This window comes from Quercus lobata, chromosome 8 (assembly GCF_001633185.2).
Source record: "Quercus lobata isolate SW786 chromosome 8, ValleyOak3.0 Primary Assembly, whole genome shotgun sequence".
NCBI lineage: Eukaryota > Viridiplantae > Streptophyta > Magnoliopsida > Fagales > Fagaceae > Quercus > Quercus lobata.
In genome coordinates, this window is record NC_044911.1 from 19404377 (window position 1) to 19431034 (window position 26658).

General features: G+C 36.6%; 2 protein-coding genes across 3 annotated transcripts; both read left to right on the plus strand.

The window, feature by feature from the left end:
• Positions 1 to 1623: 1623 nt before the first annotated feature.
• Positions 1624 to 21773, plus strand: LOC115958571 (sodium/calcium exchanger NCL-like). The gene is made up of 7 exons (XM_031077002.1): positions 1624 to 2188; positions 4022 to 4207; positions 8566 to 8747; positions 19259 to 19404; positions 19491 to 19758; positions 19836 to 20144; positions 21331 to 21773. Exons 1-7 carry the CDS (start codon positions 1786 to 1788, stop codon positions 21577 to 21579), a joined length of 1743 nt encoding a protein of 580 aa, XP_030932862.1. The 5' UTR covers positions 1624 to 1785; the 3' UTR covers positions 21580 to 21773.
• LOC115958572 lies at positions 10063 to 11384 on the plus strand. Of its 2 annotated transcripts, XR_004084557.1 has the most exons (3): positions 10063 to 10233; positions 10331 to 11210; positions 11293 to 11384. XR_004084557.1 is itself a non-coding variant. In XM_031077003.1 (2 exons), exon 1 carries the CDS (start codon positions 10550 to 10552, stop codon positions 11102 to 11104), a length of 555 nt encoding a protein of 184 aa, XP_030932863.1. In that variant the 5' UTR covers positions 10444 to 10549; the 3' UTR covers positions 11105 to 11210; positions 11293 to 11384. The 2 variants fall into 2 exon arrangements, 1 of the variants encoding a protein (XP_030932863.1); XM_031077003.1 differs by lacking the exon at positions 10063 to 10233 and having other exon boundaries at positions 10444 to 11210.
• Positions 21774 to 26658: the final 4885 nt, after the last annotated feature.

A 26658-nucleotide genomic window follows, 5' to 3' on the forward strand; every position in this document is an offset into this window, starting at 1 on the left:
ACTATAACAAGTATTATTAGTAACGTTTAGGAGGCAATACTTATATTTGTAAAAGAATCCAACTTTAGTTCAATTACAGTTGTAATAATAAATAATAGAATCATCTTGCTAAGAGTCTTGTAACTTAATTAGTTTGTACATTCTAGTGTTTCCAAGACATTTATGGTTCAAATCCCTTATCTTCCAACTATCAATGTATTAAAGAGAAAAAGGAAAAAAAGAAAAAAATCATCTCCATACCCCAAACCTGCACAAGTAAAAACTAATCTAGCTACGTACAAAGTATAACCTAATTTTATATTTTGGGTTTCTATTTTTTTGGTAATATATTTTAAATTATACAAATATTTAGGTTCGATATTAAAATCTTTATTATATGAAAAAAAAAAAAAACTATCAATAAAAACAAATGAAGATATTTATAATATAGAGAATTTTTTGATAGATAATATAATATAAAGAACAAAAACAAATGAAGACTAAACTCAATCAATTAAAAAAAAAAAAAAAAGATAAAACTTAAATATCTTTTGTGCTATATAGTAGGTTCTTCAATTGAATTTAAACTCGGTTGCATTGATTGATAAAATAAAAATAATGTTATTTTTTTTAGCATAATTAAAAGTATTGAATTTATGTTTTATCTCTGTATGTATATATATATATATATATATATATATATATCATTCATATAGCTGGACTTGTTTGGCAGGGAGCAATCCAGTCAGTTAGCTGTTAGAACTAGTCAGATTAGATCAATTTTTTTTTTTTTTATTTAATGGAAATATTAGATCAATTTTAAATAGAAAGGTGGTGTTTATTTTATACACTATATTCTACACATTTTTATACACACTCTGAAAATGCATTGAAATCGTTATATAAAGTCATGATTTTAGTGCATTTTAAGAGTGTGTGAATGTGTAGAATACGGTGTGCACGCTAGTATTTTTACTATTATCCCCAACTGGATACGTGCTTTGGGAAACATGCCTGGGATACGTACTTTTCATCTGCTTTTTTTTTTTTTGTTTCGGTAAAACTTTTCATCTGATTTATTCTTCTCCACCCACTGCTTATCTTCTAGACCTTTTTTTATTATTATTTTTTTTTCTCTACCTTTTCCATATCCACACAATTAATCATTTTTATTTCTCCCCTCTCCTTCTTCAGCTTGTTTCTCTATCTTTGTTTCATCTTCTTCATTCTTATTTATTTCGTCCACTGTAGACCCTCTCTCTCCCTCTCTCTCAAAAGTGTCCCTCAAAACATTAATTATGCACGTATCTGTATGCTCAATCTGCTATTGTGTTGTGTTATAACGACACTATTTCTTTACCTTTCTTTTCAGTTTAGTGTCTCTTACTCTCTCTCAGTAAAGGATTTTTATTTTATTTTTTCCTTTGAGAATTTGATGGAAGTATCGAAACTTTAAAATTATAGATTAGTTTTGTATCATAAATTTTAAAGGGTTGAGCTTTTTTTTTTTTTTATTTTGGTAAAATTGGTAAATTGGGCTTTATTATTTTCGTAACTTTGCTATTGGTGATTTTTTTATTGGACTTATTTGTTTGGAGCTTGCTATTTTTAAGGGAGATAAATGTAATTTTATTGAATAAAAATGCTAAATTAGTACTTTTTATATATATATATATATACATTTTTCAAATTTTAGGGGGCACCAAGCTAAAGCTTGGCTCCGTCCCTGAACGCCTCTCTCTCTCTCTCTCCACAATTCACCCAACTCTACGATCTTCATTATATATAACAGATAGCCACAACACCATGTCAAACCACCTCCTATCCGTCTCTACCTTCGGCCTTTTCCTCCTACTCCTCGGAGGCTCCGCCTATGGTCTCTTCATAACCCACCGTCCATTCTCGCCTGATCTTATTTCCGATGGAATCCACGACAGTGATTCCAGTTGGGGGTCCTACCCTGTTCTCAACCGACTCTCCGCCGAGTCTTCAACTTCAACTTGCGACCAGACCTACGGGTTCTTGCCTTGCACCACCTCGGTAATGGGAAACCTCTTCCTCATGGTGGTGTACGGGTACCTCATGTACTTCGCTGCCATGTCATTGACAGAAGGAAGCGAGCACTTGATGGAAATTCTAGGCCCTGGTATTGTGGGCGGTCTCGTCCTTCCTATTCTCGGTGCTCTTCCTGATGCCATGCTCGTTATCGGTGAGCACTTATTTTTATTGCTTTTTATTGTTTGGGTACAGCTGAAACGCAGTGCGTCTGGGTTTCCTCTGCGTTTTTTTTTTTTTTTTTTTTCATTGAATTGAGAAGCATGTTTCAGTGCTGCCCAGTGAGTCAGTGCACGGTTTACAAGGCTCAAAAGTTTTTTTTTATCAAAACTTTATTCAAAATGAGTTTTATGGAATGGTTTATACATTTAAAAATTATTTGATTAATTATCGTATATTTTTAATATAATGGTCACTTTACAAGTATAAGTATTTGTGAAGTGTGGGGATAAGGGTTGGAGTTTAAGTCTCTAGGAGAGAGTTTCACGTATATATACACTTAGATTAAACTATAGTGGAATTCTATTTTGTTTAAAAAATAAAAATAAAAAAATTATTTTGTTAGAGTATTTTCAATTTTCAATAGAATAAGTTGTATTTAAACCGACCCTTAGAAGTACATAGTTAAATAATTAAATTTACAAAAAAATTGTATTCAAATGGACTCTTAAAAGTACATAATTAAATGATTAAATTTACAACATTTTAATAGTTTATAATCCTTTTGAAACAATCGCTAATATAAGATAAAACCGTTTATGTGCAACAAATATAAATATAAATTGGTACAAAGGCTTGTAAAAGGGAATACAGTATTTATAGAATGATTATTAATATTAGGAGTGTCCACGGGTCGGGCCGGGTCGGGTTTGTGCCCAACCCGGAATCGACCCGATTTAGTCGGGTGGATTAAAATTTGACCCGAAACCGACCCGGACGACTGGCCGGATTTTTCGGCTCGGGTCTTGTCGGTTTCGGGTTGTTTCGGGTCGGTTTCGGGTTTCATCGCGAGGCCGAAATCTGGCCGATCCGGCGAGATCTGGCCGAAATCTGGCCGGATCCGGCGATATCTGGCCGAAATCTGGCCGGATCCGTCGAGATCTGGCCTAGATTTCGTCGGATAACGTCGAGATCTCGCCGTCTTTGATCTGGTATGCTGAATATTTCGCCGGAAACGTTAAAGGTTTGGAGATTTGGTCTGGGTTGCTTAATATTTCGCCGGAAACGTTTAAAGGTATCGGAGATTGGTTTGGGTTGCATAATATTTCGCCGGAAACGTTAAAGGTATCGGTTCGGGTCGAGTTTCACGGGTTTTGAAATGCAAAACCGCCAACCGACCCGCCGGGGGTCGGGTTTGACAGTTCGGAACCCGCGTCCGACCACCAGAGTCGTCGGATCGGGTGGTGGCGGGTTGGAATCGGGCGGGTTGGCCGGGTTGAACGGGTCACCGGGTCTGCTGGACACCCGTAATTAATATAACAAAGTTGGGCCTAATTTCATAAGTTTAACATTTTGAGTTTAGTAATATTTTTATATATTATATTAAGTACTTAATTGAAGGCTCCTTCAGGTGTTCCTCTCCCCAAAAATTTGAAAGGATACGCTGTTAATCCTATGGAATTTGGTGCAATTCAATCCTTTGCTATTGGATGCAAGTTGCATAAGGAAGTTTTTCAAATCTTCAAATTTTGATAAATTCTAAATATTCATAAGTCAAGTTGCTTACATGTCTTATTTGCTTTTGTTTTGCTCATTATGCTTAAATGGTTCAATTATTTACCATTAAGTGTTCTTAACCTGTCGCTTTGTTAAGAACCATTTTCAATATGATTTTTTTGCAATCAAGATTTTTCTTACATAAACTGTATAAAGCTTATGTTTAAATTTTGATCTCTCTCTCTCTCTCTTCTACAATTATTAATTAGAAATTTAGAACTTTCGTACAACCAACACTTGTGCTTATAATCAACTCTTTTGTCTTCTATAGTATCTGGTATTTTTGGAACTACCGAAACTGCCCAAAGTCAAATCTCTATTGGAATGGGAATGGTAGCTGGGTCAACTGTTTTACTTCTTACAATAATATGGGGATCGTGTGTTATTGCTGGGAAGTGCGACCTCGTGGATTCAATTGCGCAAGATGCACAGGATACAAAAGGGTTTAATTTAACTGGTACGTACTTAAATTTTTTTTTTTTCATTAATTATTAATCTCTAAAACTACTTAGGATTCATTTGGATACAACTTATTTTGCTGAAAACTGAAAACACTATAGTAAAATAATTTTTAAATGTATAAATAGTACAGTGAGATCCATTTTTAATATTTTTTTTGAATAAAGCAGATGTGGGTCTCGTGAACAGTGTATAAACAGTATATAACAGTTCTACTATAGTGTGTGAACAGTGAAATGGTCCCTAAAGCAAAACGCATGAAAAAAAAAAAAAAAAAAAAGTAGAAAACGCAAAATGCAGTCGCAGGATAATCTGAAATCTGATTCCAAACGCCACCTTATTGTTCGTGCGTGTATAAAGTTCAAAGAGTTGGCTTTGTTAGTCTTCTTTCTTTTTGGTACTTGAAACATAAAAAAAAATAAATAAAAAAAACGTATTTCTTTTTATTCAGTATCGGGTGGGAATGATAATCCCAGACCTAGCTTTTTAATTGATACGGAACTGTGAGAAATATAAACGGGTAGAAATGTTTGATAAACCACCCAAAACATCAGGACTCTCTCTCTCTCGTGAAGACATTGTGTAATCAATTGCCACATAAAAGCCAATATTTCTAGTTAGAGCATCTATATTGTTAGAGCCATAATTTTAGCTATTTGGCTCTATTAAAAGTTACTTTATATTTTTTACCTTCTTAGTTTATAAACAATCTAACATCAGTAGTTTTATTTTAGTTTTTAACACAATAAAATAACATAAATAACACAATAAAATAATATTTTTACTACAATAAACAATTCATTTATTTATTATTTATTTATCTATTCGTCTCTATCTCTCTTTTTCCCTCTTTTCAATCCACAGCCAATCCTCACATCAAATCGGAAAACACTACCTACAACAACCACAATCACAAGTATTGGATATATATGATCACTCGGCCACAACAGCTGCAAACACTGCCCACAACCACTAAGCTCAAGAACAGAGAAAGCATAATCAATGGGCTTGACAAACAAAATCCATTATGAACACAACCATTCCCAACCAATACTTCACTTAAATGCCATAAACACATACATAAAACACCAAAGACACAAGAAAAAAAAATGTAACAGAAACTCCACTTCTTTTGCACATAACAGAACCCACAGCTCTTGAAGTAGCCTTGTAAACAAAATACCCCCGAAAAATTCATCTATTGCACCAAAATGCCCACAAATCGGAAAACACAAACCCACTGCCCACGACGATGGCTGATTTAACAGAGAGCTTTGGTGAGGATGATGGATGATGGATGAATTAGTAAGTGGGTCGGCGATGGTGCGTGGGTCGGCAATGATGAATTGGGTTGGTGGTGAGAAGAATGATGAATCGACGAGGATGATGGATGATGGACAATGGACGAACAAACTGGGCTTCGAAGATGGGTGATGGTGCGTGGGTTGGCGATGGATGAACAGTGCTTGGCTTCGATGATGGTTCGTGAACTTTGGTGGTGGTGGTGAGGAGGATGATGAATCAACAGAGGTGAGAGTTTGATGAGGAGGATGAGAGAGAGGTGAGAGTTTGATTTGTTTTGAGAAAGGGAAGAAGTGAAACGGCAGAGGAAAAAAGAAAGAAATAATATTTCAACATGAGGAGGAAAAAAAATTAGATGGTTGTACACGAGTATGTAAAAATTTTACCTATACCACCACTAATGTTGCACCCTTATTGTATATTGTGGTGCTAAAAATAGCAATTTAATTTTTTAGCACTACCAATACTAATGCCCTTAAAGGGGCAAAATCTAAACAAAAAACACATGCGTATGTGTGTGTGGAGGGGGGGGGGGGGGTTGATGATTGGTTGTCAATTTTTTTAATAAGTTTTTGTTAGATTTGTTGGGCTAATGATTTATGGATGGTGGTTGTTTGGGTTGATTTGTGGAGTTGTTTGGGTTGATATGTGAAGGGAGGACCAAGTTTTATTTTCCTTAGGTCTAATTCAAATTTGGCCCTAATATATCTACAAGATTAGGGGGGCCATGATTTGCGCCCTTTAATATGTAAACTTTTTTTCTTTGGCGTAATAACACCTTAAGAATAGTGGTTTTCATATTAATACAAATATTCTATCTTCTTTCATCAAAAAATAATCAATGTCATTTCCTTTAAGATCGAGCTATTAATTTTAAAGATAAAATTCTGTAAGGATGTAATTTAATTCCAATATGTCACATTATTATATTACATATTAAAGAAAAAACACAATCATTCTAATACTCATTTGAAAATCCAACTTAATTTTGAGTTTATTGAGAGATTATTATATATGGTAGGGTATATTAAGTTTTAAGTAAAAAGCTGATCTAACAATATTTTATTAAACCACTAGCCTCTAAGCACGCATGTTTCTCATGCTCAGAGGCTCTTTTATTTTTTTGGATAAAGGTTAATAATTTCCAATAGTAATTGTAATTTCTTTTTTAAAAGTGTGTTTGAAAGTGGTGTAGTGATATAAAGAAATGACAAAGTTTAGTTACAAAATTTGTCGTAGCCTTAAGCTATAACCTTACTCAATATCCTTTTATTGAAGGTGAATTTTGACAAATTCACCATTGGATTATATTTTCTTTTTATATCTTCTATACTAACAAAATTTCTAGAAAATTAAAAATCAATAACTATGTCATCAATTAATTGCTTAAATTATAACTTTTTGTAATTTGAAATTATGCATAAAATATAAACTTATGGATCATATAGTAAATAATATATGATTGACACAAAATTTAACATGTTTATTAAGAATGTAAAGAACATAGAATTTAACGGTTAGATTTTGAAAATATGTAGTCATATTTATTTTTTGAGTAAGATTGTAGCCTTAGGTTACAACTAATTTTGTAGTTAAATTTTGTCCATAAAAAAAAGTTTGGGTAGGAAAAATGAGATAAACCTAAGGGCTAAATTTTAGGAGTTCTCTCTCTCTCTCTCTCTCTCTCTTTAAAAAAAAAAAATAGGAGTGTTTTACTGTTATTTGGATGAAAAAGGAATTAAAAATTTTTCCATAAAAAAGGCTAAATTTTAGGGAATAAAAAATGAAGGTGAAGTAAAAAAAGCCCTAAATTTTAAGGGTTCTCTCCCTGAATTCAAAATGAAGTTTGTTATTTGATATTTATGACCCTATTTTTAAGAGAAGATATTTTTAATTAATGAGAGTATTTTTGAACCATATATAGGTCGAATTCAAAGTGAAAAATCTTCTTATAGATAGTATAGATCATTATCAAATTTTGATTCTTAATTTTAATGATCCATATATTTCTTAACAAAAATTCAAAAAGTACATCTAGGCATGCATGCCTTGTGCTTCCTCAAAGAGAAACAAAAAAGCATGCTTGAGGTTGTGCTTCATTATTGAAGCTTTGTTTTAACAAAGGAAAATGCTTGGACCTTAGGACTTGACCTTTGACCCTTAAGCGCACTTAAGCACACTTGCATATTTTTATTTGAACAATTAACCATTTCGACATATGATTGATTACATATCAACTATTCTGTTAAGAGTTTTTCAGCAAAGTCTATCATATGATTCATCGCATGACATTAGCATGAGTTTTGCTATATTATCTATAATTTTAAAAGGACGTTATTACTTTCTTTCTTCTGTATAACAAAAAAATTAGAAATAAAGCATATTTTTGAAGCATTCAAAAGTTTGTTTATTCCAGCTAGTTTGCCTGCATTTCAGCTGTGAAGATTCTCTCTCTCTCTCTCTCTCTCATCTTTGCCAAACACTTTTTTTTTTTAACTTAGATCATGTTGGGTAACAATTCCATTTTTTAATTATTTACGATACCACAAAAATAACGGTATGTCATATGATTATATTTGTTAGGATTTTTTTAACGGTACTATATAGGGGTACTATATATTAGGATGGATGGTATCATACGTGAGACCCATTTAACATATAGAAACATGCCTAAATTAACCCTGCCATCTTTTTATTTATTTATTTATTTTTTGAGAAACAAACACACACACAAAAAAGAGAGAAAAATGGGTTTTAATACAAAGGTACACCACAACTTCACTCAAAAGTCATGATAACTTTTAAGGGAGGGTGGGGCAAGTTATATACTATACACAACACACTCTCTTAAGTAAGGTGGGACAATTACACCTTGTCATCTTCTAAGTGTGTTCCATTATGATTTTTGAGATAAGTTAGTCGTGGTAGGTTAACTTACTAAGCTAGACCACTGAATCATTTGCATATATGTCCTGCAGAGTGAAATGTTTTGTAACTGTATAATTAAATGGTTCACAAGGATTCATAACCGAATTAAATCTCACATCTTTGCAGAATCTGGCATTAGTACTGATATCTGGACTAGCTATACTGCAATGATGATGTTCATATCTGTCATCCCACTTTTAATTGTTCAAATACCACAAATTCTCGATTCAATTCTATGGAGGCACATAGCAGTCTTGATTGGGCTTATTGCCTCTCTTCTTCTATTGGTTTCTTATAGCACTTACAAGGTAAGTGTGCCTATAATTATATTGTCTTCGCTGGTTGGTTAATGGTAATCCAGTTCTATTTCTCTCACCAAAATCTTTTATTGTCTTATAGATAGATAATCTTGAGTGATCAAATTTGTCTAATCATGTGGAAATTTGGGAAAAAAAATTTCAACTTGATTTTTCAGATTTTGTTATTAAATCTGTATTGTAGCCGGTTCCAGTTCATGTTGTGGAATATGTCCCTGATAAGCAAGTTATTCTACCAATGTTTGGATTGTTAAAGTTAGACATATTATGTCTCAAGTGAACCAAATCAATTGTAGGCCCATATACTTGTAAAAAAGTATATTAACATTGGATTAGTCAAGGGTCCTCTAGTATATAAACACAATATTAGGTTCATTAAATAGAAGAGCTAGTAGACAGTATGTCTTCGTTTAGGACTTTTACTATAGACGTAAGTTGATAGGCTAAACTATGTCAACCTTTATATTCGATCTCTCCTTCTTGATTCTGCTCATCACTCAATCACCCATGATCACCCAATTTTAATAGTTAAAAACTACTGGTTTTTCTATTGATACTGATGAAGTGCAAATTCGTTAGTCGAAGTGAATGCGTCCATATGGAACCAAGCCCTCGTCTTAGTGCTCAACAGAAATGGTACGGTAGCTCCCTTAGAGTGGTCACTGGTGTGGTGACTGTCACAACGTCTCCGATGCCAAAGTCAGTACAGGGAAGCTTTCAAATTATAAAGCAATGTAATGGGATAACAACAAGTATTTCTGATTGTCTCTATGCACCTTGTGCTGGTGCTTGTGGGGGCCTTATATATGCTTCTACAACCCCTAGCCGTTGTGGCAGTTATTGTGGCCTTAATGCCTCTCTTGGTAATGCCTTGTGCTTAATAATGTGGATTTCAATAGTCTTTCAACGGTCCATACAGCTATCTTTGTAACTGCCCGAGGTATTATTGCCTGTATTGAATGGCTTTTCTATCTTCGTCAATGACGTGGACATTTGATATGTTCGTCTTGGGGGATGGCCTCGTTGGTAGTGATGATATTGTCCATGTAAGTTTAGTTCGTTAGTCTCATTAGCTGCCCCCCAGGCTCTATGGTCATCCGTGAATCGGCGATCACTAAGAGGCGAAAGTTTTTTTTTTTTTTTTTTTTTTTTGTCTCTTGGGATTCCCCTCCACATTCAATGCGTAGTGGTGGCACTGGGTGTGTTGTGGCCACATGGTGTAGCCTAAGGGGTGGTTTTAATGCTCCACACCATGTGACTCTCGGTTTTCCAGCTTTTTTTTTTTTTTTTTTTTTTTTTTTTTTTTTTTTTTTTAAGTTTTCTGTGCTTAGCTTTTTAAACTTCCTTCCTTCTATTTCTTTATTACTCTTCACTTCCCTTTTTGCTCTGCATTTTCCGAGTTGCCATTGCTGAACCCGTGCTGCCATTGTTGCTGTAAACCTTCTGAGTTTTGCTTTCTTTCTCCGCCACTTTTGAGGTATGGCCTCTCTCCTTCTCAATTTTTCTTTAGGTAGATAACTTTGTGGCAATTTCTAATTTTACTTTGGCTTTTCTGTGTTTTTTTGTCTCTCTAGGATCTTTACCCTTCTTCTTTTTGAGTCCTATGCTTAGTAGCTCTAAGGTTAGGGCCCTTCGTCCCTCTGTCTCTTTTCTTTTTGCCCGTTTAGAGGGCTCTTTAGGTATTTTTCCCACATCTCGAGAGGTTCGTTTTAGAGGGTAGTGGTTTGTGTATAGTATTGGGTGATTTGCTACCGCTGCTCCGTCAATCAATTGATTGGTTTGAAGGTTTGATAATGGAGCAAGGAGTGGTGTTAGAGGTGAGGTCGAGTGAGTTGGAGACCGGGTTATCATCTAGTGATAGACTCGTGGAGGGGGATACTGTCGTCTCTGCCCCTCAAGAGGTTAAGGCTTTCCATGCTCTTGAGGAGGAGTGCGGCTTAGATGGCAAAACACTCTCTAGGTTTAAGGACAAATTTCAATTCCTAGATAGGGTTAGGGTCCGTCTACCAAGTGAGGAGGATCGGGCTTGCCACTTCTTTCCTGGGGAGGTATACTTCTATGAGGCTACCTTTCTTTGTGGGCTTAGGTTCCCCATCCATCCTTTCATCATGGAGTTGCTGGACCACTTTGGTATTGTTCCTGGGCAACTTATGCCCAATTTGTGGAGGATAGTGGTCAATTATATGGGGATATGGCTGGCTGCTATGGACGGAGATATGATCAGGGTGAACGAGCTTGTCTACCTGTACCGTTTGAAAGCGTCTAAGGAGCACAGGTATTATGAGTTGTTGCCATGGGAGAGGAGGATTAGGATCGTCTGGAATCTACCCTCGTCATTCAGATACTGAAAGTCCCGGTTCTTTTTTGTGTCCGGAGATGATTAGGAGACTCCCTCTAGTGAAGTTTGGGGTGATCTCCCAAGGTTGCTCCGTTGGTGGAGTATCTCGAATTTAGGTGCGTCATTATTCTTCTTGGCTTGTTAATTTTCTTTATTTATTCGTTGTTACTTAACTCTTTTTCCCATCGTTTTGTGCAGTTAAGAGATGACCCAAGCTCAAAAGCAGATACAGGGAGTGTGTTGAGAAGGCCATCAAGTATGCAAAGACGATCAAGGACTTTGACGATTTGGTGGATCCACGGACTCTTGCCTTCTTCTGCCTTGGTCCTGAACCATCTGCTTTTGTCTTGCGAAAGTTGGAAAAGGTTGAACAACTCTTAGCCGCTTAGGAGAAGCTGAAGGTTATTGCTGTGAAGGCCGTCGAGGGTTTCCAGCAAACTAAGGAGTACAATACTGTGCTTTTTAGTTGGTACTTCAAGGGCTTCGAGTTTCTCCATTCGTATATGATCAAACACCCCACTGGAGTAGACCTCAAGAATCTTGATATGGAGATGGTTGATCAAGAGATGGCGACAGACGAGGTTGCTCAATCTACTGCTCCTGAATCTACCCTCGAGGACATTTATATGCCTCCTCCAAATGGTCATAACAATATCTCTAATGTAAGAACAATGCTTTTAGCCCAGCGTTTATGAGCTTTTAATTTTAACATTAAAACAATGGTAAATGTCCGTTGTTTTTGGGCTTTTAGTTATTTTCATGATCGCATACTTACTTGCTCGTTACTCTTTTCCCACGTCAGTTCTTTGTTTTTATCTGGATGGATTTTTGTCGTATATTTTCCTCATCAGTAATTTACATCCGTCTAGGCGGAATTTTGTTACTTAGCTATTTTTCTCATGACTTACACCTTCTTAAGGGATCTTGCCGTCTTTTTGACTTCGTCAGTAACGTACATCTGTCTAGGTGGAATTTTGTTACTTAGCCATTTTTGACTTACACCCTTGTAGGGATCTTGTCATTCTTTTGATTTCGTCAGTAACATACATCTGTCAAGGCGGAATCTTGTTACTTAGCCATTTTGACTTACACCTTTGTAGGGATCTTGTCATTCTTTTGACTTCGTCAATAACGTACATTCGTCAAGGCGGAATCTTGTTACTTAGCCATTTTTTTTTTACTTTTGCTGCACTAGATCTGCTTTTAAATCTCGGTTGAATAGTCCTTTTTATTGCTTTCAAGAATAAGTACAATTGCCTGTTACAACTATTGATGGTATTTCTTCAAGTGCTCAATGTTCCATGATCGTGGAAGTCTCTGCCCGTCTAGGGTCTCCAGGTGATAGCTGCCTTGTCTGGAGTAATGGACAACCCGGTATGGCCCTTCCTTGTGGGGCCGAGTTTTCCTTGGGCAGAGTCTCTGGTTGCTGGGGTGACCTTGCGTAGGACAAGGTCTCCTATGTCAAGTCGTCTAAGCTTTACTCTTTTGTTGTAGTAATCGGCCACCTTCTGCTGGTACTTAATCATCTTGTCGAAGGCTTTCTCTCTAACTTCGTCTAGGCAATCCAGGTTGACTCGTAACTGGTCGTCATTATTCTCCTCGTGAAACATCTCTCGCCTGGTGCTGGTTATTCCTACTTCAAATGGGATTACTGCTTCGGTGCCATAGGTGAGTTTGAAAGAGGTTTCTCCTGTTGGGGTTCTTGCCGTGGTCTTGTAAGCCCACAACACATTGGGTAATTCCTCTAACCAGGCATCCTTTGCATCGTTTAGTTTGGCCTTGATAATCTTGAATAGTGTTCGATTCGTTACCTTCATCTGTCCGTTTGCCTGCGGATGTCCTAGGGATGAGAACTGGTTCTTGATCCCTAGGCTTGAACAGAAGTCCCTGAAACTTTGGCTGTCGAACTGCCGTCCGTTATCTGATATGATTGTCCATGGAATCCCGAACCTGCAAATTATGTTCTTCCACACAAAGTTCTGGATCTTGGCTTCAGTGATGGTTGCTAGTGCTTTTGCTTCGACCCACTTTGTGAAGTAATCAATGGCAGCTAGTAGGAATTTTACCTGTCCTTTGCCTTGAGGCAATGGGCCGACGATGTCGATTCCCCATTGTGCAAAGGGCTAAGGGGAGGATATCGTCGTCAGTCTTTCCGCTGGAAGGCATTGGACGTTCCTAAACCTTTGGCACTTGTCACACTTCTTGACGAGCTCCCTTGCATCTACCTGCATTGTAGGCCAGAAATAAAATGTTCTGATAACTTTACTTACCAGTGATGTGGGGTCTGCATGGTCTCCATAAACTTCTTCATGGATCTCTTTTAGAATATATTTGGCTTCTTCTTCATCTACACACTTCAGGTAAGGCATGGAAAAGCCTCTCTTATATAGTGTGTCGTTTAGAATCGTGAATCTGGCTGCTCTCCTCCTGACCTTCTTGGCCACCTCGATGTCTTGAGGGAGGTGCCTATCTTGGAGAAAGGATATGATTGATGTCATCCAGCTACCTGTGTTCTGGATTGTGAAAATGGAGATCTCCTTGATGCTGGGGCGTTTCTGGACTTCTGTCACCAAGCCCATGCTCACCGCTCCTTCTTCCGATGATGCTAGCTTCGTGACTTCGTTTGCTACCATATTCTGGCTTCTGGGGATCTGCACAAATTCTACTTTATCGAATTCCTAAGTCAAATGCTTCGCCAGCCTGAGGTATTTCTACATTCGTTCCTCCTTTGCTTCATATTCTTCCTTAATCTGCCCTATCACGAGCTTTGAATCGCTCTGGACCAGTAGGTTCTTAGCTCTGAGTGCCTTACCAAGCCTTAGTCCCGTCAGTATTTCTTTGTACTCAGTCTTGTTATTGGTGGCTGGGAATTTCAGTTGAACTCCATATTTGAGCACTTCTCCGTCAGGGGTGATTATGATAACCCCTACTTCCTCTCTCCTTTGGGCTGACGAACCATCGGTCTGTACTATCTATCGCCTTATTTCATTGGTGAGGTTATTCTCGTCTGGGAGGGTGAACTCGGCGATGAAGTCCGCTAAGACTTGTGCCTTAATGGCTGACCTGGGGTGATACTCAATATTGAACTGGCTGAGTTCAATAGCCCACTGGACCATTCTTTTTGCTGCTTTAGGCTTGTTAATGGACTTCCAGATGGGTTGATCCGTCATCACCAGTATAGGATTCGCCTGAAAGTATGGTCGCAGTTTGCGCGAGGCTACTATTAGCGCGAAGACAATCTTTTCAATCCTTGGGTACTTAGCTTCAGCACCTTGAAAAGCTTGACTAACGTAGTAAACTGGGAGCTGTTTCTTTTCCTCTTCTTGAATGAGGGCTGCACTCACGGCTATGGCTGATACTACCAAATACAAATATAAGTTTCCCCCTTCCTTGGATGGACTCAAGAGGGGTGGATTACTCAGGTAACGTTTGAGTTCCTGAAACATTGCTTCACATTCGTCAGTCCAGGCAAAGGACTGCTTCAATATCTTAAAGAAGGGCAAGCATTTGTCCGTCGCTCTGGAGACGATCTATTGAGAGTTGCGATTCTTCCTGTGAGCTTCTAGACTTCTTTGACGGTTTTGGGCGATGTCATGTTGAGTATGGCCTGTACCTTCTCCGGGTTTGCTTCTATCCCTCTCTGGAACACCATGAATCCCAAGAACTTCCCGAGGCTACACCGAAGGCACACTTGCTAGGATTCAACTTCATCTGGTATTGTCTGAGGGTGGTAAACGTCTCCTTCAGGTCGTCCAGGTGGGCAAGTTCTTCTCTACTCTTGACGAGCATGTCGTCCACGTAAACCTCTATATTCCTGCCAATTTGCTTGCTGAATATCTTGTTTACTAACCTCTGGTAGGTTGCTCTTGCATTCTTTAGCTCGAAGGGCATCACCTTATAGCAATATAGCCCTTGACTTGTGATGAAAACAATTTTCTTTTGATCTTCTTCAGCCATTTTTATCTGGTTGTACCTAGAGAAAGCGTTCATGAACATCAGCAACTTATGCCCAGCCGTAGAGTCCACTAGTTGGTCTATCCTTGGCAAAGGGAAACTATCTTTCGGGAAAGCTTTGTTGAGGTTCGTGAAGTCCACGCACATTCTCCATTTCCCATTCACTTTTTTCACTAGCACGACGTTGGCGAGCCAGTCAGGATAGTAGACCTCCCAGATAAAGCTTGCTGACAATAGTTTGTTAACCTCGTCTGTAATTGCCTGGTTTTGTTCAGGGGCAAAGACTCGTCGTCTTTGCTGGACAGGCTTTCTCTCCGGGTCCATGTTCGGCTTATGTCGACTGACTTCTGGAGATATGCTTGGCATGTCCTCATGAGTCCACGCGAAGATGTCCATGTTTTCTTTAAGGAATTGGACGAGTTTTGTCCTCATCTCGGGGGTTAGTTTCGTCCCTATCCTCGTCGTCTTAGTCGCCTCCCCTTCGACCAGTTCCATTGTCTCCAGGGCCTTCACTTTATCTTCTTCTTTCTCCTCGATTGTCCATGTATGGTTCTCCTTTACAACCAATATGACCTGGTAGCATTCCCTGGCTTGGACCTGATCTCCTTTGACTTCTCCAACACCGTTTTCAGTTGGGAATTTTACCTTTAGGCAATAGGTGGATGTGGCTGACTTCCATCTGTTGAGCGTGGGCCTCCCAATAATCACATTGTAAGACGAGGGGCAGTCTACCACCAAGAAGTTTAACTGACGGGTCAACTGCCTCGGGTAGGTCTCCACCGTTACTGTCAATGTCACTTTGCCCTTTGGATATACTCTATCCCCACTGAAACTGACGAGGGGGGAGTCAAATGGGCGTAGTCTTCCTGGCTCTAGTTTCAGCTACTGGAAAGCGGGAAGGTAGATGATGTCTACGGAGCTCCCATTGTCCACGAGGATTCTCTTGGTATTGAATCCTTCCATCGTGAGCATTATGACTAAAGGGTCATTTTGAGGCTACTTCATTCCCCTTGCGTCATCCTAGTTGAAAGACATGTCTTAGTCCATCCATCTTTGCTTAAATAGGGGCGTCATGTGGACGTTGTTCACCTGCCTCTGGCATGCCTTCCTGAGGGATCTGAATGACCCGCCTATGAATGGTCTTCCTGCGATCGTCTGTATCTCTCCGATCACATTCTGTGGGGGCTAGGACGTGTTATCTTCATCTCTGGGCAAGGACTCATGCTGATTTTTGTTACCGTCCCTGAACCTGCTAGACCCCCCTTTCTTCACATACTTTTGCAGTTTTCCTTTCCGTATCAACTCCTCTATTTGTTTCTTTAGGTCTCGGCAATCTTCTGTATAGTGGCCATGATCTCGGTGAAATCAGCAGTACTTTTTTTTGTCACGGACGTTAAGGGATGAATGTAATGGCCTTGGCCTTTTGAGGTAATGCTCATCCTTAATCTGCATCAAAATTTTGTCAACAGGCATAACTAGAGGGGTGAATTTTACCGTTCGGGGTGTTTTCTCGTCCTTCCTTTTACCCTCATCACTAGTTTGACGATTTGAATGCTCTCTTTTTTGTCCTCTATGGTCATTCTCCTTCCTTCCCTTGTTTCCCGGCTTTTCTACATCCCTTATGGCTGCCAATGCATCTTTAGCATTCATGTACTTTTGTGCCTTCAAGAGCATTTCTGCCATCGTCTTTGGAGGATTCTTTGTAAGTGAAACCAAAAACTCTCTGGATTTCAGCCCTGCCTTAAAGGTCATCAGCTGCACTTTGTCGTCAGCGTCATCTACCTCCAGGGTTTCTCGGGTAAAGCGTTTCACGTACGACCTCAGGGTTTCCTTCTCCCCTTGCCTAATAGTGAGTAAATGGTCTGCTGGCCTTTTAGGGCGTTGTCCTCCGACGAAGTGGCGTAAAAAGGCATTGCTCAACTGCTCGAAACTATCGATAGACGAAGTTGGCAACTTTGTGAACCACTCCCTTATAGCTCATTTGAGAGTGGTAGGAAAAGAACGACACAATATTTTGTCAGGAGGTTGCTGAAGGCCTAGTGTCATTTTGAAGGTGTTGAGATGGTCCTGGGGGTCCTTAAGGCAGTCAAACGGTTCAAGCTGAGGTAACTGAAACTTCGATGGCACTGGGCATTCCAGGACTACCGTAGTGAAGGGAGAGTCTGTTGCCTTGATAATCTTATCCAAGCTTCGGTCTACTTTCTCCTTAATAGTGTTCCTCAACTCGTCCATCTCCTTCCTCATTTTTCGAAGAAGATCTGAGTTCTATTCATTTGGAGTAGTAGGCCCTCAACGGTCACTTCTTCTATGGCTATCTCCCTTATCCTCCTGGTTGGCTCTGGACCGATTCTTCTCCTATTGAAGCTGCAGTCTCATTTCTTGATTCTGCCTGGTGAGCTCTTCAACGATGACCACAAGAGCTTGGACTTGTTGAGCTAAGGCTATTGAATCCTGGTTGGACTCCATCTGAATATAGAAGTTAATAGAAACTACGTTTTTGAATCTGAGTACGAAAATGTCGTCCTCACAGACGACGCCAAATTGATGAAGTGCAAATTCGTCAGTCGAAGTGAATGCGTCCAGATGGAGCCAAGCCCTTGTCTCAGTGCTTAATAGAAATGGTACAGTAGCTCCCTTAGAGTGGTCACCGGTGTGGTGCTTGCCACAACGTCTCCGATGCCAAAGTCAGTACAGGGAAGCTTTCAAATTATAAAGCAATGTAATGGGATAACAACAAGTATTTCTGATTGTGTCTATGTACCTTATGCTGGTGCTTATGGGGGCCTTATATATGTTTCTATAGCCCCTAGTCGTTGTGGCAGTTATTGTGGCCTTAATGCCTCTCTTAGTAACGCCTTGTGCTTAATGATGTGGATTTCAATGGTCTTTCAACGATCCATACAGCTGTCTTTGTAACTGCCCGAGGTATTATTGCCTGTATTGAATGGCTTTGCTATCTTTGTCAATGATGTGGACATTTGATATGTTCGTCTTGGAGGATGGCCTCATTGGTAGCGATGATATTGTCCATGTAAGTTTAGTTTGTCAGTCTCATTAGATACTAGTGTGCGTTTGGTAACCGATTAAAAGCTAGTTTTTTGTTTAAATTATCTATTGTTTGCAAATCCCACACTATTTTTTTTTTTCAACTTTATTTCAAATAATTTAAATTTCAGCATTTGGAAATAAGTTAGTCTTTAACTTTTTCTTGCAAATAAATTACCAAAAATAAGAAATTCTCAAACGGACAATATTTGATCTGTAATGTGAAATAAATCAAAGATTGGGGTAGGCAGGAGTTGAACTTATGCCTTTCAAGAGGCATAAGGACATTCTCGATCATTAAGATATTTTCCTTTCTTAGCAAAAAAAGATGATTTTTTTTTTTTTTTTAGATTATTGGCTCAGTTTACTAAATAAATTATATTTCTTTCTGGTGGAGGGAATTGAACACTGACTTCTTAAGAGGCTTAGAAATGCCGAAAGGTAGTTGAACTCTAACCTTTTAAGACGCTTAAAAATGCTAAACCTCATAGGAGAAAAGCTGACAAAACTAATACTCCCTTCATTTCACGTTTTTTGTTTTCTATTCCATTTTGAGATGTCTCAAAATATTGTCCTGTTTCTAAAAATAAAAATCATTAATTTACTAATGTTCCTATTATGCCCCTATTAATTTACTAATTCAATTTTTTGATAAATTTTTTTAAGGGTAGTTTTGGAAACTAATACATTTTTAAAAAGTAGACAAGATAATAAATGATGTTTATTTAAAAAATTTGACTTTTCAAACAGAACAAAAAAAGTGGGATGGAAGGAGTAATATTTAAGACTATTTGTGTTTTAATATTTTTTTAAAACATAATTATAGCGGCTGATCAACAGTTAGACTAATGACTTTAACAAGTACCGATTCAACCTCAGTGCAGATTTAATGACTATGATTTTAAAAGCTAAGATTTGGCAGCCCCTAAACATAAAGTCTGATTGTGAACTTTTGACAATTTACTTCATGTTTTTTAGTTGTTTGGTTAAGTAAATTTGAAGGAGAGGAGAGGATAGGGCTTTTATTAAGAATAATTACAGGTCTACCTCAAACCGAGTATTAATTTCCAAGGTAGCTTAGGCATCTTTTGCGGTTTGAATGTCAGAAATTCTTTCCATATTGATCGTTTACTTTCTGATAGAGAAAGTTAAAAATATTGTGCAGGTCCTTCAGCCTTGGATCCAAGATAGAAAAATTTCGTATGTGAAGCACAAGCATGTTATTTTAGCATTTCTAAGGCATCTAAAAAAACGTGCACTGGGAAGGCTGCTCAACGAGAATGGCGATCCTGATAAAGGGAACATTGCAAAGTAAGTTTTTTTTTTTTTAATAGAAAATTGTTCTTTGATTTTTATGTTTCCGTATTTGATGAAATTTTTGTTGGATATAATGGCAGGCTGTTTTCTTCAATTGACGCAAATCATGATGGACACATTTCAGATAGTGAATTGAGAGCATGGATTGTTGGAATTAATTTTGACGAAATCGACCTGGATCAGAATGATGCTGTAAACAAAATAATGAAAGATTTTGATACATCGGGTAATTCTAGTATTGAGAAGGAAGAGTTTGTCGATGGCATTTCAAGATGGCTAAATAAGACCAAGAAGACTGCTGCCCGTGATCCCGGTCCTGAAACAAAGCTTTTTAATGACTTTCACATGGTAAAAATTGTTCTGTTTCATATTCATATTTTCAAATCAACAGATGCTTATATGAATTCTTGGAAATTCTTACACAGGACACAATGAGAGAGCATGATCTGTTGGATGTGTGTGAGAGTGGGAGTAATAAAGTTGAGGGTGTTGAGAAATCCAAACGGCCCTCCATCAAGGCAGTGCTATTGTTGTTGCTGGGAACTATAATTGCTGCTGCTTTTGCTGATCCCCTGGTAGATACTATTGATAACTTCGCTGATGCCACTAGTATTCCTGCTTTTTTCATCTCTTTCATTGTGTTGCCTTTGGCTACTAGCTCTAGGGACACTGTGTCAGCAATTAGATTAGCTAGCCAGGACAAGCGACATACAGCCTCATTATCATTTTCTGAGGTTTGTTTCTCATTCCCAACTCTTTGTATCTATGTTATATTTAGTACTTACTCCCTAGAGTTGATCATGCACAGATAAAATACAAAATGGCAAGATATGTACGTATTAAATTGTGATATTGGTGTGTCTTAGCTAGAGTCCCGAGATTTTAAATTGCTCTTGCGAAGCAATAGTTAGGATATTATTGGATCATTTTTTTATATATGGATTTTTAAATTTAAATTTATTTAGGCACTTCTTTCTTTTACAATAAAAGAAGGGTGAGGTTGTGGATTCTAAATCCATTGGTGCATGTGTAGCTTCCAACTAATTTTTTTTTAATCTTTTTATTTTTTAAAAGTGTTAATTACTTTTGGTGGCTTTTAAGACTCACTGGTGGGTAGAACCAGTTATGAAGGCCCCCTACCTATCCTTGGTATTCAAGGAACACCAAGCACTTGAATTTAGACCATTAGCCTCATTTTACAACATTTTTATAAATAGTTGATATGTCAAATTTTTATCGGTTTTTATCTAGGTTGACTATTAACATCATTTTTTTAATTTACCGATTTTCGCTTACCCCATCAGCATTTTGTAAAAAAGCTTGTATAATAATTTGTAACTTTTATGTGATATTATACCTCTGTTGTAGCTTCACTTCAATAAAATTTGTGTTTATTACTTGCTCAAAGCATGGAAACAATGATGTGTATTAGTTATGCTTTATGCATTATAACAGAAATCGAGAGAAAAGAGATTTAGAAAATATCTATATTTCTGATTAATTAACCAAAAGATTACAAGTTTTCAAGTTTGTACACGCTACATGAATAGAGGCTAGCAAATTACCAAACTAAGCGAGAAATTAGCTACAGTTAAACTGACCAACTAACTTAAGAACTAACCAATCGCAGCCATACACCTGTACACTTTTTCACGTGACTGGCACATGCTCACATCAGAGATTCATTTATCAAGTTATACGACATGCAGCAGAAACGATAACAGTTTCTTAAGATACAGTCGTTTAGGCAGTAATACTAACTTCTTAACTCTTATGCAGTTCTTGTTTCTTGTTTGATTCTTCCTTCTTCTTTTTTTTTTTCTTTTTTTTTATTTATTTATTTATTTTTAATTTGAAATGATTGATTTTTCTAGAGAAATTCAACTGCAAGTGTCATAAATCATTTATTTCTTGCTGCAGATATATGCGACGGTAACGATCCATAATGTCCTCTCTATCCCGGTCTTCTTGGCCCTGGTTTACATCAGGGGATTGACATGGGATTTCTCATCTGAAGTGCTGGTTATTCTTATTGTTAGCATTGTGATGGGTTCCTTGGGCAGCTTCCGCACCCATTTCCCTCTGTGGACATCTATACTAGCTATCCTACTTTACCCATTCTCCCTGGCCCTGATTTATGTTCTTCATTTCTATTATGGCTTGTCATAGACTCACAGAGATCCCAAAATTGTGATTGGTGGGTACTTGGGCCGGCTCAACAACTTTTGGACCTTAGACGAAAATTTTAAAAGGAGCCTTTTTGTCCGATGTTTGAATATTATTAGGACTATTTTCATTATTCTCTTTTTGTTGTATAATTTCATTATCTTCCAACTATTTTTGATAAGTTTCTTGTTTATTTGTAATATTTTCACCCAAACTTTCTATTGTATTTTTCTTAATACTAGTAACAAATTTATCCATAGATCCTTTTTGAGATTCAATTTGTTTTTCAATTTTTCTCTTTTTTAGAAGTTTTTCATATCTAGATAAATATTTTCTAGTAGACATTTATAATGAGAAAATAGTTATAGATAAATAAAACACAATTTATAATTAAAAATGATAATTTAACTAAAAATAAAATTTAAAGTATAGAACAATAGAACCTGATTATTGCAATTTTTCTGAAGTCATGACCACTTTAAAGTTTAAACCTGCACAAATAAAAATTAATTTAATACTTGGTTTAATAAATTAGTGTTACTATAATACAAATGAGTTGATATGATACACATCAAATTATTAATTGGTATAATAATTTATAATAATAGATAAAGTGTCAGATTAAAAAAAAAATGTGAGAAACCGTCGGACCAAACCGTGTAAGTTATAACTGTGGTCTGTGGGCTGTACTCCTATTAAAAAAAAAAGTGAGAACCATCCAGCTCCAGCCAGTACTCCACTACATCCTATATTCCTATGGCTAAGATTTAAAGAAAAAACGTGTCCTATCAGTATCAAATATCATGGCAGAAAAAGGTCAAAGAGGGGCAGAATTAGAAAGCCATCCTAGCAAAAAACGTGTCCCATCCCATCAAACAATTGTGCAATGCAGTGAAAGTGTGAAACAAACTAATATATATATATATATATATATATATAATATTTAAGTAAAAGAAATAGAAGACTCTGAGTCTTTATTTTCGGAAAGACAAAGAGAAACTGAGAAAGAGGGGAAGAACTGAAGAAGAAGAATACCTCTTGTGATCGCCAACTGGTACGTTGGAATCAACAAAGAAAAATTTCAAGCTAGATTGATTGACTGAGTTGATGGAAAAAGATCAAGAATCAAGATGAAGATGAAGAAAAGAAAGGTAAGACTGTTAGAATATGGATGGAGAGGCAGAGAGATAGAGAGATGAGAGGTTTTTCTTTTGTTTTTTAAATTTATAATATCTATTTTAACATATTTCAAGACAATTACGTTGTATTATTAATGAATTTGTCTGTTATTAATTTTGATTTTAGCATATTTCAAGAATGAGGTAATAAATTTGTCTCCTAAAATTTAATTTTGTTAGCTGAAGTTTTGACTATTTTTTTTCCTTTTTAATTTTTTGCATTTTAGGATATAATTGGGCCTTTTTAATGCATCTTATTAACCAATAAAAATGTTTTAATTTTTTTAAACTAAAAAATGTAAATAAATATATTTTATATATATAATTATTTTTTGAACAAGCAGGACCTTATTTTATTTGGGGGCCTTAGGCGATTGCATCAATTGCATCACCTATTGAGCCGGCCCTAAGTACTTACATTTCCTGTATATAGAATCAGAGTTGTTTCTTTAAATCTGGCGTGCTTGTTAAGTTTGCTTAAAATAATGTGTTATGCAGTGCAATTTGCATCACCCTCTCTTAAAATTTACCATAACTTTTAAGTAGAATTTGCATCTATTAGTGTTTGTTTCTTGAAAATAAAAGGTGTGCTTGTTTAATGTATAAAACATTTTAATTTTGGTAAGACATCTGATTTATTATTTCAAGTGTTTTTTTTTTTTTTTTTGAGCTCGCATACCATGGGCAATTTTTGTAGTTGTATAATTATTTTTTCAAAATCTGGTTTTTTTTTTTTTTTTGGGGGGTGGGGGGGTGTGGAAATGAAAATTAAATCTTTTAAGTTTCTAAAATTTATTTCAGTCTTCCAACTTTATTTTCATTCAATTGATTACTTTTAGTTCAAATATATTTATCCCAAACTAATATTTTATAATTAGAAATATTTTTAAAAATCTAAACTAATAAGAGCATCCACAGCAGTGGATTTATAATTTTAGCTATTTAGAACCAATAAAAGTTACTTTATCTATTTTACATACACACATACTGCAGCAGTGGATCTATTTTAACTTTCAACATAATAAAATAATACAAACATTATAATAAAATATTATAACCACTACAATAAAATAATATATCCCAATACCAAAAAAACCCACAGCACCAACCACAATCACCTCTACCATCAACCACAACCACCACCACCACCACCACCACTAGTCCACAGCAGGGAAAAAAAAAAAAAAAAAAACCCAAGCTTGGATCGACCAAAAAACCCATGAAACCCATGACGAGGAAGGCAGTGGCGACTTCGTCGATGAAACCCAGAGAAACCCAGAGCTTGGATCAACAATCGATGATGAAACCCAGCGACGGCTTGGGGTGGGTCGGCGATGAGAGTGACTGAGAGAGAGAGAGAGGCACACATTGGGCGATGGGCCCTGGGGAGATCGACGATGGGGCTTGGGGTGGGTCGGCAAGCTGGGTCGGCAAAACAGATTGACGATGAGGGAGCTGGCCGGCGAGCTAGAGAGAAAAACAAATTGAGGAAGAAACAAGAAGGAGGAGAAGCCGAGAGAGAGAGAGAGAGAGAGAGAGAGAGAGAGAGAGAGAGAATGAAACGTTTATTTAATGTAAGAAGAGAAAGAAGGGTAATATTTTTTTTTTTTTAACTTTTGAGCTACAGTGCACATCTAAAGATAGAAGTGCACTGTAGCTGAGGAGCTAAATCTTCAGATTTAGCTCCACTGCTGCATCATTATTTTTTGTGATTAAGAGCTAAAAAATATCATTATACTTATATAGCACCACTGTAGTGAGTACTCTAATAGAGGTTTTTGATAGAGACTAACAAAAGGTTTTATTTGAATAAAAATTTAAAATTTAAAGTAATCAAATAAATGACAAAAACTTAGAGGCCTAATATGAATTTTGGTTAAATTTAGAGGGTGCAATTAACATTTCTACCTTTCTTCCTCCTCTTCTTCTTATATATTGAAAAAAAAATTTATCAAGAACACAAATATCCGGCAAATTTTCTCCAACGATTCTCAGTAACAAAACATATAAAGGATTGAAGAAAATCTCCACATCATCACTAAATAAGCACAAAACACAATCACTATGTCAGCCCCAAACCCAAACTCATCAGAGCACACAATCTCCACCAAACAGGGAAAGAATGAACGAAATTTTGTAAAAGCCTAAATAACCCTTTATCACAATACACAATCTCCACCTATTCAAGGAATCAAGAGAATTGGTACAGGAGCAATAGATTTTGTCATCTTTGACGAAATCTACTCCCACAGCCTAACCCTTTAACTTAATAGTGTCATACAAAGAAATATGAAAAGTACTAAAACCATAACTCATTTAATTTCCTCTCCCAAAATACCAAAACCACAATCAAATTGAGGATGCAGACATATTGAAGGCAAACAAATTATATCGAAAACAAAGTACAACCATATGTACCTTTTGATTCGAAACAAAATATGCAAATTGCTAATTTTGTACTCGATAACGCCAACGTTGAGATCAGCAACTCACTATTTCCACTAAGCCAACGCCAACGACAATAGCTACTACTCCACCAAACAATGCGAGGCAAGTGGTGATGAGAAGTAGAGGCGAGTGTTTGCTTGAATGAAGTTGAGGCAAATGGTGATGAGAAGGAGCAGAATGGGAGAGTGTTAAATAAACATGGTGTGTATAACTTGGAACTTGACCTTAGCAAGCTCGAGTATTTCACTACCTTAAATTCAGCTTTATAAAGCTTGAGTATCTCTAATGTGGTATTTTTAATTAAACAAATTCTAGCTCATCCACTGCTACGGTGGCAAATTTCAAAGGAACTCATGTACCGTAAGAAACTCGAGTTCCTTAAACTCAAGTTCCTAAATAATGGTAGATTTCTATATATTTTTGAAACAGTGGTAGATTGTAAAATATTTTGCCAAAATGTGGCATTTGACTATTTGGCCATTATTTGTGGGTATTTTTAATGTGTTAGGTGCTAAAATAGTTTTTTAATATCACTTCAATGAATGCTCTTAACGAGTCTTGAGTCATAACTAAATTTTGTAAGGGATCAATCAAATTGAAAAAAATTTATTCAAAGAAAGAAGACATATACAATAATCTAACAAAAAGGTCTGATGTTTTTTCCCCTGATTATTCAATAAGAAAAGGCAAGAAAAGTGTGCACCTTTTGAAATAATTTAGTAAAAAAAGTAATTTGTGAAATGGTAAACCAAACACTAGCTTTAGAGATTTATAAATGTTATTTGTTTGTGTTAGAAGTTCCAATCAAATACCTTGATTTTCGAACTCTAGAACCCATTGGATTTGGTGTCCATGCTCAGTGGAAGAGCAAATTTGAACATTAGAGATTTATGTTAGAAACATTAAGATTTAACAATAGATTAAACTTGAAGGACCAATAGGAATTTTTTATTTTATTTTATTTTTTTATCATTATTTTAAAAAAAAAATTTAGTACCAAAAACACTCGCTTGATAAACTTGCCTAAAATTATACTATCCCACAAGTCCGTCCATCGGTCGATGGAAAGGGGAGTGAACTATTTTGGACCAATAGATTAAAATTTACCCGTTCTCCTTGACCCTAGTTAATGTTCTTCATTACTATTTTGGCTAGTCATAGAATCACAGGAATAAAAACCAACAAACCACGCAATACTCCTCAAATAATATTAAGACATTAAAATAAAAATAGGCAAAGTTTATGTGTAACTTCTTTTATTCTGTACCTTAGCTTATCCAATTCAATTCAATAGCACACAAGTGTATTAACGATGCAATAAAAACCTTATAATTTTTAGGTTCAACCATGGTGAATTCCAGTTAGCTCAATTGGTAAAGTTTTTATGGTTAAATAAGAGATCTAGAATTTAATCACCGCCTACATCAAAAACCAATTGGTATCCTAGTTTGATGAT